The sequence below is a fragment of the Vidua chalybeata genome, chromosome 1, assembly GCF_026979565.1.
Source record: "Vidua chalybeata isolate OUT-0048 chromosome 1, bVidCha1 merged haplotype, whole genome shotgun sequence".
Lineage (NCBI taxonomy): Eukaryota > Metazoa > Chordata > Aves > Passeriformes > Viduidae > Vidua > Vidua chalybeata.
Genome location: NC_071530.1, coordinates 16,817,961 through 16,839,529, shown reverse-complemented (window position 1 = coordinate 16,839,529; position 21,569 = coordinate 16,817,961). Strand labels below are relative to the sequence as shown.

The 21,569-nt window shown below is 38.8% G+C and overlaps 1 protein-coding gene across 3 annotated transcripts in view; it reads left to right on the top strand.

Annotated features, from left to right (window-relative positions):
• Positions 1 to 21,569, top strand: part of MYO3A (myosin IIIA) — a 115,126-nt gene that overhangs the window by 72,499 nt on the left and 21,058 nt on the right. For 2 of the 3 annotated variants that reach the window (XM_053962972.1, XM_053962980.1), the window contains exons 20-28: positions 6,615 to 6,768; positions 7,966 to 8,054; positions 9,786 to 9,915; positions 12,369 to 12,448; positions 13,067 to 13,144; positions 16,063 to 16,268; positions 18,348 to 18,459; positions 19,105 to 19,267; positions 19,912 to 19,998. In XM_053962972.1, coding sequence (XP_053818947.1) covers positions 6,615 to 6,768; positions 7,966 to 8,054; positions 9,786 to 9,915; positions 12,369 to 12,448; positions 13,067 to 13,144; positions 16,063 to 16,268; positions 18,348 to 18,459; positions 19,105 to 19,267; positions 19,912 to 19,998 — 1,099 coding nt within the window. Of the gene's footprint in view, positions 1 to 6,614; positions 6,769 to 7,965; positions 8,055 to 9,785; positions 9,916 to 12,368; positions 12,449 to 13,066; positions 13,145 to 16,062; positions 16,269 to 18,347; positions 18,460 to 19,104; positions 19,268 to 19,911; positions 19,999 to 20,443; positions 21,479 to 21,569 lie in introns of those variants that run through there. The other variant, XM_053962989.1, reaches the window with a different exon arrangement.

Genomic DNA, 21,569 nt, shown 5'->3' with positions numbered 1-21,569 from the left:
TAATCTCAACTTTGTAAATAATTCCAGATTTAAATTAACCACCTTTAAATCATCATTCAATATTGTTACTTGAAGAAATAACGTGTTGAGGGGGAAAAAATGATCTTGCTGAAAATTGAAATATTTCAGAATTCTCAGTGATGTTTATGATACATGGATGAAAATTCTCCTGAATTGTAATTTTAATTGTAAGTGGAAACAGAGTATTTTGTCAGTGTTAATCACTGTTTGTTTTAAGGATGAGACAGATACAAGTTTGGAATATGTCTATGTATGCAGGTGTGTACATGCATATACAAGCATGTGTCAGTCTAGAAATGAATATATTTATGTGTAATATAACAATTTTTAATGGCTCAATATTTTATCCTCTTCCCAATTATTTCAGGAAATGTTGTCTTGCAGTCTTGTATCTTGTAGCTGTTTTTATAGATTTATGTGCAAGATTATTGACACAAGTGTTTTCTTGGTTTTAATATCATCCAAAAACCAGAGAAAATTTAACTAGATCTACTGTAATTACTTTGGCATCTTCCTTGCAAAGTACACAAGTTCACAAAAGAAGGTCACTTGGCTATTGCTGTTTCTAACAGCTGGGAGATGGAAATAGCACAGACTGCAGCAACAATATTTATTCCTGTCAAACCCAGGCACTGACCAGGTCTCATGGACTTGCATATGTCCACTTTGCTTCAGTGTTCGCCTTGATCCACCTGTGTTAAGTCTTCCTTGCTTCAGACTATTCCTCTGGTCTCAGGGACCTGGGATTTTTTTTTATCAGTCAAGATCAATGCAAAGAAGGCATTGAATATCTTATCCTTTCCCATGTCATCCACAAACTTGTTCAGCAGCAGGACCACATTCTCCCTAGTTGCCTTTTGTTGCTGAGGGATCGGCCTTGGCTTTCCTAGCCCTATTCCTGTACACCCAAATATTGTCTTAAGGTTACTTCTCTTTTTTAATTAGAGTCAAGTTCAGTGTAATCTACCTTTACTTATTTCTAGGTATCCCATTACAGAACTTTTTGGCCAGACCTATATTACTGCAGAGGTTTGTGGTGTCACCATATAGGAGGAACAGTTTGCTGCCTTGCATGTGCTTTGCTGCACCATGGTCACGGTGATTATTCTGCTACTGAGCAGATGGGGGGGAAAATTAACTTCTTATTTTGACAATATAGAGTTTGCCCATTTCTCCCTGTAGGAAATTAGTACAACTCCTCTATAGAATCCATAGAAGGGGAAGGTAATCTTCATTTACAGAATTTCTAAGTACATCAATTTTATCCATTTCCATTCATTCTCTCACAAATTTCATGGACTCACAGATACATAGAATGCACCATGGTATGTGTGAGTGTGTGTGTGTGTGTTCAAATGGTCTGGCTAAGAATATTTGTGAGTGACATACAGAATAATGGACACCATCTGGCAAGTCTTCATCATGTCTGTTAGGTTCTTCTTACTGAAATAGCTTTTGGACATATCTTTTACAGCCTTTAGCAATCATTCTTTGCCTCAAAGCTTTATTTACTGCAGCATCCATAACCTTTAGCAAGGTCATTATCTGGCTTTACTTGTTTGGAACATATACATTTTTATGCCTACAGTCCATTTCCTTGGTGGGCTCATAAGAAAATTGTGTGTGATGTGCTATAACCTCACAGTCATGCTCCTGCTGTCAGCTTCCACTCACTAACTCTCTGCACTGTGTTTTTATGTAAGTGAAGGCCTTCTGTTCTTGATGTAAGGAACTCTTTCCTCAGCTTTATTGTTATGAACAAAGGTTCTTAATTCAAATCACAGGCTATCACACAGCTATTCTTTTAAGACTATTTTTTCTCGTGCTTATATGCACATTCCCATTCATATTTCATTCATATCAGTCCTAATATTTCTATTACAAGTGTCCACATCCAGCCTGTAATACCAACCAAGTGACTGTCTACCTTAATGTACATCAAACCACTACATCAGATTAAATCAAACTTCATTATATTATCTTGTAGCAGTCTCCAAACATATTACTAAAGGAGTGCAGAAGGAGCTATATAGCTTAAGTCCATGCAAGTGTGGGTATAAATCTGCCCCTTTCAGAGACGGGAAATGAGGAGTGTGTTATTCTGCATTACAACCCAATGGCACAGAATGATTTGTGGTATGGTTCATAGTAATTTTAAGACATCACTTTTCATTTATTTGTTACTTGGTTGTCCCAGTTTTACATCACAAAAACAGCCTTTGAGAAAGCGGGTAGCTTCAGAATCTTTTCTGTTCACTGTAAGGACTCTGCTGTGTTGACAGCAATAATGTACTTTAATTGTAAACTAAAATAAAAAAATATCACTGGTGTAAAACAAACATGAGGATGACCTCTGCCCTTTGCTGATGTATCTGCCTGACTTTACAAATTACTTTATATGCAAGGGTTTGTGTCTTAGAGTCTAAAAGACAGAAGTTATGTTTATGAGAAGGCTGATGCCAGAAGTCACCAAGACCTTTGTGTTGACTTTCCCTCAGCCTTGAATGTTGTGCTGCTGGAGCTGTACTGTCACTGGGGACCCAGGCTAATGTCTCTTCACAGCCCTGTGCAGTGCCAGACAGACATGTCAAATTGCCCTGTGCTACCTCAGAAATCTGTAACACAACACTGTGTTGAACCCTATAGATCTACCCAAGGAAGACTGAAGAATTTAAATTCTTTTACATCTCTTTACAAGAGATGTAAAATGTACAGATTCATTGTCTTTTCATTCCTTTCCCTGTTTTGCCCTGTTCAATATCATATCACATGCAATTTGATGAAACTTGACATATCCAGTGGGAAGCTGAGGCCTAATCAGTTGATTACAGTTTAGTTTGTAATTAACTCATGTTCAGCTAGTACTAAGTAGTGATTATGTCACCAGAGAAGGTGAATCATATTTTGGTAACTTGACCAATGAAGCCAAGTAGTAAATACACTCATAAGGTTGATTGTGCTTTGAATGTTGCAGGTGACATTGTTTTATCATTGCCAGTGGCCTCTTTTCTGTATCTGAATCTGAAAAATGTTCACAGTTTTGCTTTCCTTGGAAGTGTGACCTACAAAAAAAAGAAAAAGGTCACAGTAGTGACAGGGGTAGAAGAAAGGAACAGTAGTACTATCACAACCTGAGGCTCAGGGTGTCAGCTAGAGTGGAGTGTCTGTGGGCCAACATGGACAACTCAAGTCAAAATTAAGAGAATTTATTCTTTATTGTTGACTTAATGTTTGCATTTAAGAATAAAGGCTTTTAGGCCTGAATGCAATCTCCTTTCACTAATTTAACAGAAAGACTGAAGTGGGTATATAGTTTAAGATAAAGATAGTGTAGATTCCCACTAGTCAGTGGAGACAAATAGATATATCCCTATCTCTACTGACTGAGGAGAGAATGTGGCCTCTCAACTTAGTCACTGCTTTTTGTTTTGCTAGCACAAGGGTTTTTTTTGGTTAATATAAAGCAAAGCAGAATTTTTGGACCTTCAGTCCTGTCCTTCAAGGTGTTCCCCTTACCTATTAGATACTGATGTATGTTAATTTCTGTCAGCTCCATGATCTGCAGGTCACATTGTCCAGCAAGACAACCTTCCCATTCCTTTCTCATTTGTCATTCCCCCATAAGAAGTAAAAGGTTTAATGGCAGATAGCTAAAACATTTTGGAAAGTAGCAAGTTTGCCATTAGTTGGAAGGATGACAGTTTTTGCATTAAATGTATGCAATGTTTATTTTACATTCTCATGACAATTTATCTTCTACTTTCAGCTGGAAAAAGGTCCCTTGTGAATAAGTCTCTGGTGTCCCCATTTAAACCAAAATGTCATCATAAAATGTTCTTGGTAAAATGGCATTACTTTATTAAACATGAAGACCATTTCCTAATGCATTTTGTAATTCTTTTGTTTCCATTGAAACCAGGTGGTACAAGCTAATGTTGCATAGTTTTGATCATAGGAAAGATACCATGTAATACTAAGATGAGATTGAGTGTAACTCAATTATTCTTTTTGACATCCCATTCACAGGAATACTTTCTAATGGATTAATTAAAAAGTAATGGATACTTTAGAATTTCAAGAAATATCTATTTTGTGGAGCTTTCTTGTCAAAAACATCACAGGGGATTACAAAATCCTGTAGCTGATTAATCTTATTAATTCAAATAAGACCTGTTTCATTACAGTTTTATGATGTCCATCATTAAAGCTTTTATACTTGCTGCTTGTATCCTAATGATGTGGTTGAAACCAGCACTGCATCAGAAAATGTAGTACAGTATAATTTCTGAGTCATCTGTCACAGTGGTGCCTGGCTTGGTCATCAGCTTTCCTTCAGGAGCCCGTGGGAAGTGGTGGAGTGAACTCCTTCATATCCTGCTGGGGAGATGGCAGCATTACCAAAACTGTCAGGGCTGACATTCATTCAGTTGTCAAGACACAAAGGACACAAACTGAGTGGTCACATGCACTGCAGGCTTAGAGGTCAGGCCCAGTGTGCTGCCTGGGTAGGGAGGGGAGCAGGTGTTGCTGTTATAGCATAGTAGTACAGCTACTAAGAGTTCCTTTCTTTTTCAAGGAGAACACTTTAATCAGCTCTCTACACCAGCCTCTCTCACCAGCATTTGAAGTTGGAAAAGGTATGATTAGACAGGTTGGTTGTGAGAGCTTGTTTGAGGATGTCCAAGTGTCACAGAAACACTCTCCTTGGATAGACCATCCTGAGCAGTCTCTTCCCCTTGCCCCCTTGATAATGTTACTCTAGATAATCCTAAGCAGTAACAGCTGGTTCCATGTGTCAATGTGTAGCTGTAGCCCTCAGTTAAACTGCCCCTACTGCCGTGTTATCTCTGGGAGATAACACAGACTCATTCCCTTTCTGCCACCAGCTCCTACAGGTATATAATTAACTTCTCACCTATATCAGTGATACATTTATTACTGTCCTGTCTTGTCCTGCTACTCAGGTCATTGATTAAATTAAAAAGCAAAACTCCACCTGTCCACTGCTTTAGGGGAGACGCAATGAGATTAATGTTATTTGTCTCAAATGAGGAGTCCTCATGGGGCTGTAGGTGAGCTTCTACTGATTACACCCTTATGTGGCATATAAACTGAATTATAGCCTATCCTTAGAGTGAAAAGTGTCCTGGGAAATTACATCAGTCTGGATACTGGAAGGGTTTAGGTATATATTTTGTGTCCTCTTTCAAATGGATCAGCAGATTTTTATTTGTGCCTGTATTTTTAGACCAGTCTTATTGATTTTATGCCTTTTGTTGTTTCTCTGAGATTAAGAGGTATGAAACAGGTGCTTTTCTGCTGTATATGAAAGTGAACTTTTTTAAATGCTCAGTGTGCTGCCTTCTTCACTCATTCAGACTCAAGTGAATGACACATAAGGAGAGGTCTTCTAAGGTTAGAGGTCTTTGAACTCATTAATATTAGCCATCATTCATTTTTGTGACACTCTTCTCACAATGAATTCAGGATGGCAAAACTGTGATGTTGACACTATACATGAATACAACACTCAATAAGTCCTATCCTTTGGCAGAGGGATGATTTTTAAAGTAGAACAAAAGCTCTGTGTTTCACAGTACAGCCTGCACAGGACTGAAGGCATCCCTGGCACAAACAGGAGCATTGTGTGGTAGAAAACTGCTATTGCTTTACCAAATTCAAGCAAAAATAGTGGGGAGTGGTAGTCCCTAGAGCAACCTTCTCTTGGTAAATCTACAGCTGTCCTCTGCCTTGCTAAAGGATTAAGGAAGGTCATTCATGTATTCTCCAGCTATAATCTAAATTATAGTCAGGATACAACCATCTCAACACACTGTGGACACATTTGTTATTTGTTTTTTTCTTAGTCTGGGAGGAATCCAGAGATGTTTGCAGTCTTCAGGAAAAAAACAGCCAGACCAAACCAAAAAAAAAAAAAAAAAAAAAAAAAGTCCACTCCGCCAGCTTTTTTGTTGTTTTTAAATCTTGGGGAATAGCTTTCCCTAGTTCCTTAAAAGGAGTGAAAATGTGTTAGAGGCAAATCTGAGACAATTTATTTAATTCTTAGGAAGTATGTATACAGTTCTTTAATTTTAGAAAGTATGTGCACCTTTTTTCTCCACTTAAGAATTTTTCTAGGTGTTTGAGGAGAGTGATCAAACAAGTAAAGCCACTGGAACTTGTAGTCACTTTTGTAAATCTTAGCCATCACTTGGATTTAAGCAATGAGTTGGGAATGTAAATATAGCTCTAAATGGTTAAGAAATTTTCTACATTTCAGACCAGGGAAATAAATAGACCCTGAGGTCTCTATTTGCAAACAATATACTTTATCTTCTTCAACTCTGTTTCTTTAATTCTTGCCATTCCTGTAAATTATCTTACTTAACCAAATATGCCATAGGAGTATTGAACTTACATATTCAAAACCAAAATCCCAGCTGACATTTGTTTCTGCAAAACCTTGATGGCTTTAGCCCTGAGGCATACTTTCTCAATGCAGTTTTAATTTGCTACAATTGACAGTTTGAGAATTATTTTCTGAAGTGTTTCTGTATACACAGACAAAGCATGCCTTCTGTTTCTTGCTGCAGAATGAATACCTTTACGAAGGTGTTGATGCAAGAGTTATAGAATACGAGGACAACAGGCCCCTCCTAGATATGTTCCTGCAGAAACCAATGGGTTTATTGTCTCTGCTGGATGAGGAAAGTCGATTCCCACAAGCAACAGATCAGACACTTGTAGGTAAGTATATGGTTCATTTTACAGTTTTACAGCTTGTCTTCTGTTTGATTTCCGTTTGGCACGTACAGTTCAGACTACACACTAGTTGTGCTTTTAGTGAGCCCCCATTTCAGTGTCACAGTATGTTTGAGGGAGACATGAATGCTGGGATGGTTGTGTCCTTGAAGTTCATAAGGAAACATCAAAAGTGCAAATGAACCTGAACTGCTGATCCAGGAATTCCTGCTTCAGGAATTTTTTGCTGCAGAGCTTGAAAAGTAAAGATCAAAGTGAGTTAAAACTCTAGGTTCATAGACCAGGAACACTGTTTGCAAAGTTCAGTCATGCTCGGCTCTGAGATTTTGGATGAGCAGTATCTGAGCAAGAAGTTTAATACTTTTTAAGAATAATGACTGCAATCATGCTTCAGTGCCTTTCAGCAAATTATGTTTTCTGAATGTTTTCTATTCACATATTAAAATTAAAACATCTAAAGTCATTGTAATTCAGATTCTGAATATTTCAGTGCTGTTGAGTAGCTGCAATTACCATTGACTTCATTATTTCAGTGGTATTTCTGTGCAGATAAATCCTGGGTTTACTAATTTTTCAATGGGCAAAGTGTCAAATTAGAGTTTTAGCCAACACCCAATCAGAAGACCTAATAAAATCCTGTAACAATGCCTATGTTGAAGCAATGACATGAGCTTGTTGTTCTTTTATCCTCATGCTTTTTAGCCTGCAGTACAGAAGTGCTCAATCAGTAAATGTTTCCTCACAACTCCTCAAGTAATCCTTAGGAAAGATTTCTGCATTTTTTCTTATATGTAGATAAAAATCTTGGAAAGGCAAGCCCTGGCAAACATATGTGGATGTGGCACCTGGGGACATGGCTTAGTGGTGAACAGAGTGGTGCTGGATTAAGGGCTAGACTCAATGATCTTCGACTTCTTTTCCTACCTTAATGATTCTATGATTTTCTGAGGTCACACATTAAAAAAATGGGAACAAAGTAACTTGTCCAAGAGCTCCCATATTCTCTATCCAATGTCTTTTATTACAAGACCATTATGGTATCTCTGTCCTTGCAAACATCAGTGTCTGTTTTGTGCCTCTGCATTGGCTGAGAAGTCAGGAAATCTTCTTGGAGGGATACAGCTTCAGAAGAGAATGATTGTACAGTAACTCCACTAAGATAAGCTATGTGTTTCCTTTCAGAAAAATTTGAAGATAATTTGAAATCAAAATATTTTTGGAGACCCAAAAGAGTAGATCTAACCTTTGGAATTTATCATTATGCAGGAAAGGTAAGACACCTGATAATGTTAGTTGGGGATTGTGGAATGGTAGGGCTGGAAGGAAGTAGAAGAGGTCATCTGGGTTAGTTCTCAACAGTTGTCTCTTCAGTCCAGACATGGGAATGTTGGCAGTGCCTTACATATCAAAAGTAAATTGAAAAATTATTATCCATCATTAAAAAAAAAAAAAAAGCAATAGCAGGAGTGTATTTTTCTTAAATGTCACCAGGTAAATGAACTGACTGTATTATAGAAGACCCAAAACAAAACTGGTATGTAATGCAACTCAGTGCTCTTCCCCTTAGTTCCTCAAAGTCCTGCACCAAGCTTGTTCCCACTGTTTCTAACCAGGACCCAGCTTCATTCTTTCTACTATCTCCTACACACCATCAACCTTTCTTAGTTCTGTTCTTTGTAATCAGCCAGACAGAGAGTGCAGGCCCTGCTTCCTGCTTCATTCACTGAGCAGCAGCATACTTCCTTCCTTCCCGCACAAGGTCACTGGCTGCACGTGCTGCGCAAACACAGGAGGAGCTGCTGGTACACTGCAGCAGGATGGCACTGCTCACCTGAACCTGCCTTGGGAAAGCAGGAGCTCCCACCTCCTTCTGAGCTCTTCCAAAGGGTACGGTGAGCACTGATGTCTTACATGGGAAACCATGTTGGCTCTGTGCAGTGCTGGAGGAGGTGGCCTGGGAAGAGGCAAATACTGCCCATCAGCTGATGGAAAATACCTTACACCTTACATAAGACACCAGCTACAAAGAGCCTCCTCTGAACCTCATCTCCAGCTGAGTTGCATTTCACCAGCATAGCATAACTCACTGCAAAGAGTGGAAAGCCAGGTCTCCCTCTACCATTCCTGTTACCAGCCACTAAAGATGGGGAATTATACCAGTGCCCCATCAGTGTTCAAAAAACTCTTTCATTAGGAAGTTTCTTCTGCTGTCCAACTTATGTCTGCATTGCTGCCACGTAAATTCATTACCCCTTACTGTGAAACTGGAGAACAATTTATTTCCGCTTCCTTTACAAGTCTTTTTCATCATTTAAGACTTTTGCTGAGTGGTTCTGTGATGGGTTTTTCTAAATTATATGTCCCAGTATCTTCTACCCCTCTTGAAAGGTCAAGTTTTCTTGTGAATCCCTTAGACCATCGAGATAGAACCCTGAAGCTACATTTTGAATTAGGTACACCATTCTTGGAATTTTTAGAGACATTTCAGTTGCTGATATGCAGTTTGTGATTCTGCAAACTTCCTCTATAATTAATACAGAGATCCCTAGGAAGAGTGTTAAGTCCTGGGTCCAGTACAGCATAATATGAATAGCACAGAAAGGTTGTACAGTCATATGGGTAATGCTGTGTGATGTTGTTGAAATCAAGTGCCTTCTTAATTGTGCATTAGCACATGTACAGGTGTAAAGGAGGACTGCAATACACTTGTCCAGGTGATAAATCCACACAGGTTAAAACTACTACCTGCATTAGGAAAAATAAATGTCCCAAGCTACTTTGGAATTATAGATTTGCTTTTAGTGATTTGCATCATATCTCAGTATTGAAAAGGTAGAACTTTCAGTGATCAAAAAAAAAAAAAAAGACTAGAAGTGAGAGTGAGCCAGATAGCTAAAAATTATTTGTGTATCTTGTTAAAGCAAAAGCCCTATTCCAGAAAGCTTAAATTTACAATTACTTTTCAAAATCCAAAAAGATGCATAAATGCACTTTTTAAACAGGTTCTATATAATGCAAGTGGATTCCTAGCCAAAAATAGAGATACTCTGCCAGCTGATATTGTGCTGCTACTGCGATCATCTGAAAACAACCTGACACGACAGCTGGTAACTCACCCTCTCACAAAAACAGGTACTGCTTTGTGGTGATCTTCTTAGTTTTTTCCAGCCTTCGTGATGACCACTGCTAGGTTTCATATGCCCACTCATTGGTGATGTTATACACTTTGTGGCTTCACTTTGCAACCATGCAATCTATACTGAATGGAGCTGCACCCATCTCAAGCTGCAGGAGAAATATTAGTCTGGTCAAGTGCCAAGGAAGTGGTAGAGACTTCTTTCAGGGTCCTGTCTTCAGGGTGGGGGGATCAAGACAGGGAGTGGAATGCATCTCTTGAGCTGAGGACTGAACAGGAAGGATCAGGTAAGTCACTGGTCTGTTTTGGACAGGGCATATATAAATTGCCTCAGTGCAATTTATCTCTAAGTGGTAGAGAACAAAGGTTGGGGCTTCTAATGTCTGCTGCAAAGACTGAGAAGACACTCCTCTATTTACAGTCTTAGACTTCTTTATGATAGGTAACTGATGGGGTCCTTGTAGTAAGCTCCTCCTGAAGAAATTCGTAAGTAGGGGTGGAGGAATAAAACTGGCTCTACAGAAATTACTCCTAAATTGCACCTTGTTTGAACTATGTCCTTGCAAAGTGTCCTGCCTTCCACTGCAGGATGATGGGTAAGTTTCCTCACAACCAGTTTGTTACTGTGTTGTAGTACTCCCTGTGTGATACCATTGATGCCATACAGTAAGTACTTTACAACATTACTTTCTTGTATAATTACATGGGAGACGTATTTCTAGCAGAACAGAAAAGCTAAATTGAAAGTGCCTAATGGAAATGAAAATGTTATCATAACTTACAGAAGCTGAGGTTTTGGCAAGGCTTCAGTTCTTTACAGAGGGAGCTTTGCTATTAGAATGCAAAATTTGGTCTTGGAATTTTATTTTGAGTGTTCCTGGGAAAGCACAGAGCTCAATGCCCTTGCCTGACCGTTTTGGCTTGTTGATATCTGGTAATGTACTAAACTATAATTTACATAGAGTCCAAGTAATCATCCAAATGGTTCCAAGAACTGATCCCAAGTCTTAATGTTTTGCAAGATAACTCTGAAGGCTGTTTTAGTCCTCTTGTTAAATATTGTGAAACGCTGCATGTAGCGTTTCAAAACTGGCTCAAACCTTCCAGCTATAGCCAACTAAAAGTTAGGTTTCTGATCCGTGTAATTTATCTAGAATCAGAGTAGTTGTGGAGAATTACCCAAAGTCCAACCCATCTTGCCTATCTCAGGTGTTTCTCTTGGGATGGGAAAAATCTCCTCTGAAGGTGTCTCTCTCCACTGAATACAGCAGGGATCCTGCAGACACCTCACTTTCACATAGCTAAAGTTAGCTGTGAGTAATCCTCTCTTTTTCTTTCCCACCCTGTGATATTCAGCTGAACCCCAGGGAGGTTTAGGCCTTGATATCATCACATAATACCAGATGCATTACCATGACACATATTTGCAGCTGTTATTCCAACTCATATCCACCTCTTCCTGATAGTAGCTGAGCACAGGGAGATACAGGCTCTCCCAGGGGAGAAGGAGATCCCAGAGGTGTTATGTTAGCAGAAGCAGTGGCAGCAATGTTTAGAGTTTATCAAAACAGAGAGACATGATGGAAAGATCAGCAAAATTTTCATTATTGTTTGAAAAGACCAGTGTCTGTGTAAAGCATGTAAATGCACCTAGTCCTTCAAAGTCATCATAATGAAGGTATTGCTTGGCTTAGAATTCCAGAGTTAGAGCCTTAAGACTTTTTATGTGCTAGCAAACCAAACAGAGACAGTGAACAGTAGCTGAAACATTCCTACAGGGCTGCTCATTCTGATTAATGGTTAGAATGCCTCCCTGGGACAGTTTTGGTCCATGTCAGCTAGTAGCCACCCAGGAATACCCAGCCACACTTCAGAGGAAGGACAGGCTAGTGATGGTTTCCAGCAAGTTCTGTGGAAAGATACAATCTTATTTTTACCAGGGGTTGAAAGAGTAGTAAAGAGTAGAGTTTAGGTGTATAATCTTGAGTCATGCCACGTCACTTTTCCTCAGGGCCAGAGAAGGGTTGTGGCATTCTCTGTTTCTCCCGGGTCCGGGAGATGCAACAAAGGGTATTAGCACTTTTTTCTGTAACTAATATGTAGCATTAGAACTAGAATAGTACAGTAACATTCTTAGGGTAAAACCACATGGATGCTCTAAGATGTATCTGTCTTACCTTCTAGAGCAATCTCTTTCTTTATTTTTTATCTAGCAGATGACATATGAGCTGAAGGAGAAAAAAACGTGACGATCTGTGTTCATGCAACATCTTCAGAGTTCATTCCATCCCAAGGGTTAAAGGGGAAACGGGGACACTCTCTGAAAAAGTCAATGACCTTTATAATCATATGGTTGCACTGGGGGCGTGAATAAGGTGGTTCAGGATCATTCTTAGTTTAGACGAGATGTAAGCACTTTGGTAGGTTATTTTCTTTCATCTTCCCATAGGTAACCTGGCACACACCAAAAGCAAAACTACAATCAGTTATCAAATGTGGACCTCCCAAAAATCAATCAGTCATACAAAGGTAAGAAAACAGATTTTGTGATTCTGCATTGAAGCCTAATTTAAACTAGAAAGGCAGTAGCTGTTTTGGTATTGAAAGTAAGCAAGTAACCCCTTCCTTGGTTTTTCTCCCTCTTCTATTTTCTTTTCTGTTTAGCTGGATATCTTTGTGTTGTGCAATTCATATTCCTTCCGTGAGGTAAAAACCTAACATTTCCCTTCTTTCTGGCTATAGTTTTATAACAGCTTCGGGGGAAAAATACTATTTCCCAGCTGTATGGTAGCAAAAAGAGAAATTAAAATATTAGTGTGGAGTATAACCATGTTCCTTAGAAAACTATCAAATTAACAGTGATGATGAAATAACAGACAGGACCTCAGACATTGTCCAGTTATTTGTGGCAGTTATTAGATGCTCTGTTACCAACTTTGTGCCCTTTGTGTGTGTGAATGTTTGTGTATTGTGTAGCAAAGTATTGGTGTAACTGATTTGTGCTAGTGATCATGCTGTAACTTTTGCTCTTTAGAATACTTTTTAAATTATTTATATTCTCTGAGGATTGCTTTCTTGGGGCATTGGAAAGGGTACTGCAGGCTAATTAGAGATAAAAAGTGTAATTTTTTCCCTTCATATTTATAGAATGAAGCAGGAGATACTGGACATCATCCAAGAGAAACAACCAGCATGAAAACACAGACAGTTGCTTCTTATTTTAGAGTAAGATATCAAATATTTTAATAAATATTTCTAGAGTACAAAAAATGTTTATTCTTTTACTTTTTGAAATGCACCTGTTGAGTTAGAGTCAGTAGTGATCCTTTTAGAGTTTATGAACTGTGTATATGGTGCATCAGTCTGTGCAGTACAAATACCTCAAGATTGTGATGCTTCGTATTTAATTGTACTTGATTACACAGCCACACTGCTGTCATGATGATGTATGACAATCAATATTAATCTTTCACTCGCTTGTTTTTCCATCAAAGAAGATAAAGGGAGATTGGACATTAGTGGTATAGCATTTCCTTAAGAGTTTAAGAAAGAGAGCAAAGTTAATTGGAAGCAGGAGTTCTTGATGGTCACTGCACAGAGGCTGCCCAGAGCTCATCCTTGTGGCTCCTTCAGCAGTGCTCTGGACCTTCCCAAGCACTTGCTGTGCTGCTGGTCCTAAAACAGCAAATAGCAGTGAAGAGCATCCTTTCCTCTGAAGTGGCATACAGAGTTGGTTCTGCTCTGATTTTCCAACTCTTGTTTAGTCATCTCTCCCAGCAAACCATGAAGTGGCTGAGGGGATGTTCATGATGAATTTGGCACACAGCTCAAAGGAATACCAAGTTTGCTGATGACACTAAATTGACAGGAGCTCTCGACTTCCTTGAGAGCAGAGAGGCCCTGCAGAGAGACCTCAACAAATCAAAGGGATGGGCAGTCACCCACCATATGATAATTCAGAAAGACAATGGCCAAATTCTGCACCTGGGATGGGGCAGCCCTGGTTGTGTGTAGAGACTGGGGAATGAGAGGCTGGAGAGCAGTGCCACAGAAAGGGATCTGGGGGTCCTGGTCCATGGCAAGCAGTGCCCTGGCAGCCAGGAAAGCCAACCCTGTCCTGGGGGGCATTAGGCACAGTATGGCCAGCCAGGCAAGAGAGGAGATTGTCCTGCTCTGCTCTGCACTGCGGCGGCCTCACCTCGAGTGCTGGGAGCAGTTTTGGGTGCCACAGTGTAAGAAAGAGATTAAACCAGAGAAGAACATCCAAAGGAAGGCCATGAGGATGGTGAAGGGTCTGGAGGGGAGCTATATGAGAAGCAGCTGAAGTCACTTGGTCTGTCCAGCCTGGAGAAGGGGAGGCTGAGGGGAGACCTCATTGTGACCTTCAAAATCCTCACAAGGGGAAGAGGAAGGGCAGACACTGATCTCTTCACTCTCGCGACCAGTGACAGGACATAAGGGAAGGGCACGAAGCTGAATCAGGGGAGGTTTATGTTGGATATCAGGAAAAAGCTCTTCACCCAGAGGGTGGCTGGGCCCTGGAACTGGCTCTCCAAGGAAATGGTCACAGCACCAGTCTGACAGAGTTCTAGGAGCATTTGGACAATATTCTCAGGCACATGGTGTGATTCTTGGGGTGTCCTGCACAGGGCCATGAGTTGGACTTGATGATCCTGATGAGTTCCTTCCAAGTCAATATATTCTATGATTTTATGACCTGTAGGAGTCCACTTACATCTATGTCAGAACAATGAGGAGCCAGATCTCTCTTTTTAGATACAGTTGCGCAGCTTTGTGGACTGTGAAGGATAATTTCAGTTTAGGTACCACAGTGGTCCATAGCTATATACTTTGCATATTCTAGATGGAAAAAAATATTGAATCTTATTCAAATTAATGTCTATAATTCAGTGCATTATCAGCACTTCTAGCACTTCTCTAGCATCAGAGGCTGCAAATGAGTTAATTATGTTTACACTTTTCTGATACTATTTTCTGCTGTGGCCATCCTTGCTCAGGTCATGATAGCTAATACTTTTAAATGAAAATTCACCTTCAGCCCCACTGGTTTATTCATACACAGAAATCTATGGTGACTGAGCAAAGCATATGCCACCTCAGACTGCATGGAAAAAATATATCCATTAGCGTGTCCTATTTGTTTGTGTTCAGTTGGCACACTGGTGATGGAGCTAATTAAGCACTTTGCTGTATGGTGCAGCTTCTGTCCAGAACGGAATTGCAGATTTTAATAGGAAACATATGGCTCTTGACATCCTGCGCTGGTTTCATGTAACCAATCTACTGCTGAGCTGCATTAACTCCTGGCTGCCTCTTTCTGTTGAGTCAGGTTGAATCTTAAGGAATGAGCCTTTTCATTTGTGTTTTAATAAGATACTCCCATGAAACAATTTTTCAAAACACCGATCAAGGTCAGATTCCCCTCAGCTGGCATGGGGAGCTACAGGCTGCATCCGCTCTGCTAGCCTGGTATTCTGGTGAGGTGGGAAAAATGCAACTTTGGAATTGTGATCTTCTAGCTTTGCCCTCCTCAGAAGTTTCCTCTTGGCCAGGCAGTTACAGTATCACCATCAGTCTGTACAATGAGCAGGACACACCAAGATCAGAGCAGTTCAACCAGCCCTTCTTCTGGGGTAGCCTTAGTTTCCTCCAGTCTAATGCAGGAATTGAAATATTTACTGGCTTGCTGCTGTTCCACTTCCCATCCATAGATGGATGATTTACTCTCTGGGTGAACAAGGGTCTTCAAATAGGTGACAACAATAAAAAGAAAAATGGCTGTAATTACCTAGCAAGTTCCAAGACAAGCAAGTAAATGTAAGGAGTGTAAGTATTCTGTCGTATGTTGGACATCATGGAAATCTGCGAGAATGTTCTGGATGAAATTTGGTACATTTATTTGGAATCAGTGTTTCTCTCAACTAGTATACACTAGTAGCTTAGAAAAGCTAGAATTGTTTTTGGGTCATTTACTTCATCTACTCTTAAAGTATCAGCTTAATGACATGTAAATGGTTTTGGATATGATTCTGATCATATGAAATAAAATTTCAGCTACACATGGACCTATACACCAGTTTCATAAGTACCCTGGAGACAGATCTCTTGTTACTTTTTTGCAGTATTCTCTGATGGATTTGTTATCCAAAATGGTCGTTGGCCAGCCCCATTTTGTCAGGTGCATCAAGCCAAACAACGACCGGCAGGCAAACAAGTTTGACAAAGAAAAAGTTTTGGTTCAGCTGCGTTACACAGGAATTCTGGAGACAGCACGGATTCGAAGACAGGGTTATTCACATCGTATACTCTTCGCTAACTTCATAAAACGGTAACATCAACATGAAAAAGCTCTTTTCTCTCCTACAATTGCTGTCCAGTGCTTGTTAAGCACCAGCAGTGTTTTTGGCATGGTCTTTGAAAAAAAATACAAGGACATTTCCTGTGACAAAGAAGGTTATAGACTGGATGACCAAGAGTAGTTCAGGCACAGTGTTTTTGATGGGTAGGGAAAGATGATGAATCACAGAATGATTTTTCAGGCTCTCTGAGCATTTGGGTAGAAATTTACTTGCTTATACTCTGCAAGTTTCCTCAAGGACTTGAGTATTAGAAATGTATTACTTCAAATTAAAGCCAAGAATTTGCAGCCACAGCATCCAAGGAACACCACAGTTTCTCTAGCTTCAGCACTGTGCAACATCTGCTTGTGCAGGGTAGATGATAATTTGGGATTCCTAGTCTAGGGATGACAAGTTCATTGAGTGCATAGTGTTGTTTAAAATATAATTCGTAAGTATTAGTTAAGAAGCAGAACTCAGTGAACTCAATGTGGTTATATTATTCCTTCAACTACCTTCTTCCTCCATCCCAAAAATCTGCACTTCTCTCTTACAGATAAAGACCCTGAGTACTTGTCTCAATCAGAACAGAGTTGTGTAGAATGGAGATCAAAACTGGGAAGAAGCAAGCATCACCTATTTAGACAGAAGCATTAGAAAGAGAGCTAGCAGTAGAGTGCTGCAGGTGCATGAGATGAGAGGGGAACAGCAAAGGGATGTTTTTAAAGCCCTGTTTCTGGAAAAAATAATCCTGGAACTGTTGCTGTTTTGGAAGAATGCAGCTTTTAGATGAGTGCAGCATGGAAAGAGATGGTTATCACTACAAGATGTGCTGTAGCTTTTGGTGACAGCTTTTTATTAAAAAAAAAAAAAAAACTTAACTATTCAAGTAACATAGATAAAAGCAGTAAACATAATGGGGTAGCTCTCTAGAGACAGTGCCCCTGATTACAGTGAGACTGGGCAGATCCCTGGCACTGAGGACGTGGCCCTCAAAGGAAAAAGTATTTTTATTAAATGTATGTCTTATTCTGGGTTTGGGTTTTTTAGTAGTTGAGAGTTACAGGTAGACCTGAGATAATGGCATCATTATTTGGTTGTAATAAAAATAAGCCAATTCATTGTGTTTTACAAAAAGAAAAAAAAAAAAGGAACTGTAGGTAATAATGAAGAAATTTACATTGTCTCTTTTTTTATTATTCCATGAGCAAACTGTTACCATCATTTAAAGCTGGTAAACCCAGGCTTTGTGTTTAAAGGCTGAATAACAAGAAAAAAGCAGAATGTACTGTCAGGAAGCACACATAATTAATGTAATTTTCTTAAATTAAAAAGCCAAGATAGATATGGTTCATTTTGTTATAGGGCATTTTGGAAAGTCCTGGAACAAAGAAGTCTTTTCTATCCAGCAGCTGAGCTGGTGTATCACAGGTAATTTTTATGAGTGAGCATCGTGACCTCTTTTCCTAGTCAGAATTAATTCTGAGTAATGAGTTTGCCAGATTAAGTGCTTACAGATGATGTGTCACAATGGCACTTATATATTCCAAAAGGATCTGCAAAACTGATTCCAAGGAGCTAACAAGAGCTGGGATGCATCTCAGCATATATTGAGATATTAAGTATCTCAAAGGTAGATGGTCTAGCACATGATACAAGATAGGAAATTTCTGTGACATTTCTAAATAATAAATAATATAATTTAGGCAGAAAAGCTTTTAAAATATTTTTATTTTATTTTTATATTGCCACTGAAATCACTTTCACAGAATGTAGTGAGCAGGAAAGAAATGGTGTGCTATTCTACTGGGTTGAATTCTTTTTAAAAATCTTCTGGTGTTGGTATAGAATTAAAAAATCCTCCAGGCTGTGCAATATGTCACTCATCCACTTTTGATTGAGTTTCTTAGTACTGTGCATAAATAACTGCACTTTCTTTCATATGCTGGTTTTTTCAGTGCTATGTTTTCTTTCATGCAATTGTTTTTATTACTTAAAAGAATGGTTTAAATGTATTTGCATGTATTACCCTCCATTAATCAAATTAAGAATCATGCATTTGTCTTTAGGTATTACCTCATCTGTTACAAAACAAATGATGATCCTCCAGTAAGCCCGGAGACCTGTGCTGCCATCTTGGAAAAAGCCCACCTTGACAACTGGGTTCTTGGAAAAACTAAAGTAATTTTTTAATATACTGTATCTTCCTCATTCCAGTATGCCATTGTTAACATAGTAAACAATTTGTTTTCTCACCAATTTGGTTGGAGTAGCTCTTGGTCTCTACTCTTTTTAAAAAGCAAAGTCCTTGATATATACCAGGAACGTGTTGGTGACCCTTCTGCTGGACTCACTTTTCAGGACTTATGTGAGTTTCATGCTTGATAAAAGCAATTTAGTAAATAAACTATGCTTTAGGTTTAAAATTGGGAAACTGAGAAATTGAAGGTTCCAGATTTGGATCACATTTATGTAACGTACATTAGATTTGTGAGGTTAACAAAACTTGGAGTCAGCCAAGTCAGCCTTGGAGTTTTGAAAATAGTTTATAGTTACAGACTGAAGGTTTGCACTGGAACTTTAAAAAATCTTGCCATAAACAAATTAGTAAGCAGGGACTGACTAAAGATGCTGAAGAGTAGAGTAAGGTAAACTAATATCCCAAACAATGAAAATGCTATCTCTAAGAATGATCCCTTAGGTACTACAACTGAAGGGCCCGTTATCATTTGAAACCGACTTGTAACTCTTGCTGATGTTAAATGGATCAAGTCAATAAAGGGCTGAGAAGGAAAATAAAATTTTTGTTTGTTTCTCTTTTTTAAGGTATTCCTCAAATACTATCATGTGGAGCAGCTGAATTTAATGCGGAAGGAGACAGTTGACATGATTATTTTGATTCAAGCTTATGTCAGAGGGTGGCTGGGTTCGAGGAGATACAAAAAGATAAAGGAACAAAGGGAACAAAGTGCTATTAAAATACAGTCAGGTAATAGCTTTAAAACATTTAACATTTTTCTTAAAACTAGTGCATGTGTACAGTTGATAGATGAATGTGCATGGTGGATGTGGATTTCGCTCTTTTCCTGCTGTTACATTTGACAAAATATCTTAAGCTTGGTCATATCTATTCTTATGAAGAAAAATTTCTTCTAACCAGATTATGACAATCTCTTTACTGAAATTACGTTTATCAGTGTTATATTTAAAAGGCAATTTTAAGAATGGAAGAATGTGATTGCACAGATGATACTCTTATTAATAATATTCTGGCATGCACTGACAAGGTTGTATAATGTAATAATGAAAATAAAATATATTAACTGTCCTAGATAATAAAGCCAATTACCCTGTTGATGGAGGCATCAACTGATTTTTTAATACTTTCAAACGTAATCTTATGTTACATTCTGATTATCTTGTGTTTTATATTCATTTATTTCATAATAACTTTATTCACCAGAAAATGTATTTTTATGTAGATTTACTATTTGTGCTTATTTGCCATGTTTTTTTTGAAACATAAATCCTACAAAATATTTATGAACATTTTAATTGAGGTCTGTAATTCCAGAATATTTTTATTCTTTTTTGTACTTGGTGGATTACCTAGTTTTTAACATCTCTTTTCAGCTTACAGGGGGTTTGTTGCTCGTAAAGAATACAAAAATGCAAAGCATAATAAAAAAGTGGAAGAATACATTACCAAATTTCAAGCAAGTAAGAATTGTTTGCTTTCTTGGCTTTTAATGTGCTGTCCTTACAGAATAAGTTGACCCAGATTCTTGCTACACTGATTGACTATGCTCATTTGCATGTTCTGAGGTACAACTTATCTATTATATGTCTATATACAGTGGCTGAAATGGGTCACTGTATTCTGTTACCTGTACCTTAGAGTGATTTAGGTATTTTCCACTGCTGTGAAGTAGGATGCTCAAATGCCATAGCAAACGTCACTCCTAGTCTGAGTACTACAGCTGCCCAGCTGTGGGTATTGTTGAAACCCACACACCACTGTCTGCATATCGTGTGTATGGGTGCTGCTCAGTTAGGAATAGGGTTTGTTACGTGTCAGTAATGGTTATATTTGGGAAGACTGCAAGCTGTAAATTCACTCATGTCTCTTCTTCTTTTTTGCCATCGCTTTGTTTCTCTTTTGCAGCCATAATGACCCTGGGCCCAGGGGTTGTTGCTTTGGGACACCCCTTTTTTCTCCCTGTACTTTGATCTCCCCTGTCCCTGCAGAGACATCCCCAAGCTAGACACAGTCTAGGCAGCTCTGAAATCAGGAGCAGTACAGCTGGAGAGATACAGGACTGAAGACCAAGTTGTATGGGGCTCTGAGCAATCTTGTCTAGTGGAAGGTATCCCTGCCCATGGCAGTGGGGTTGGAACTAGATGATCTTTAGGATCCCTTCCAACCCAAGCCATTCTATGATTTTATGATTCTATAAAAATAGCTGGCACAAATCTGCACAGCACTTTCAGTAATTACAAAGGTGGAAACCCAAATATAAGCTAATGTTGCCAGTACCCAGGCTATCTACTAGATTTAAACAACCTCAGATGTGCCTTCATGAGTATATACCACCACCAGTGTTGGTTGTAATCATTGTCAGATGCGTTTGTTAATTGCCCTGGACCCGTGTGTACTGAAGATCACCTCACTGCAGGCGGTAGAACTTTATCAGTGTAGAAAACAATCTAAAACCAGCATTAAAACCAGTAATGTGGCAAAATTATTACACATCTCAACACAGCCAATTATATTAGGATATTTAGCAAATGCAAAAGTATAAACTTAGCACTTCACTCTGTTATTGTCTCAAATGTTTCTTTTTGACCACCTTCTCTGTCATGTCTGCAGCTGCATTTCAACTTTTTCAGTGCACAAGAAGCCAAAACTCAAATGAAATCCATTTTTACTTAGCTCTCTCCATTTTTCCCCCATTTATTTATAAAGCAATACAAAACTCCTCTTCCAGTTTGAAAACAAAGCTTAGACAGCGACTATATTGTTGCTTTGTTTTTTTGAAAGTTTTAAAGTTTTTCTAAAAGTTTTTTATATCTTCTAATGTTTACATATTTTTACTAGAGTTCTCACACACTGTCATGTACATAATGATTGTTTTGCATTTGTCTTTGTGGGAGGAGAAAATTATTAGACTGTTACTTTGACTAGTGTAGTTGGAGAAGTAGTAATTTCATCCTCTAATCCACTGTCACTTTTAGAATTCTATATATTGCAGAGTCAGAAATAAACTTCCTCTTTTTCCCTCTTTTACATC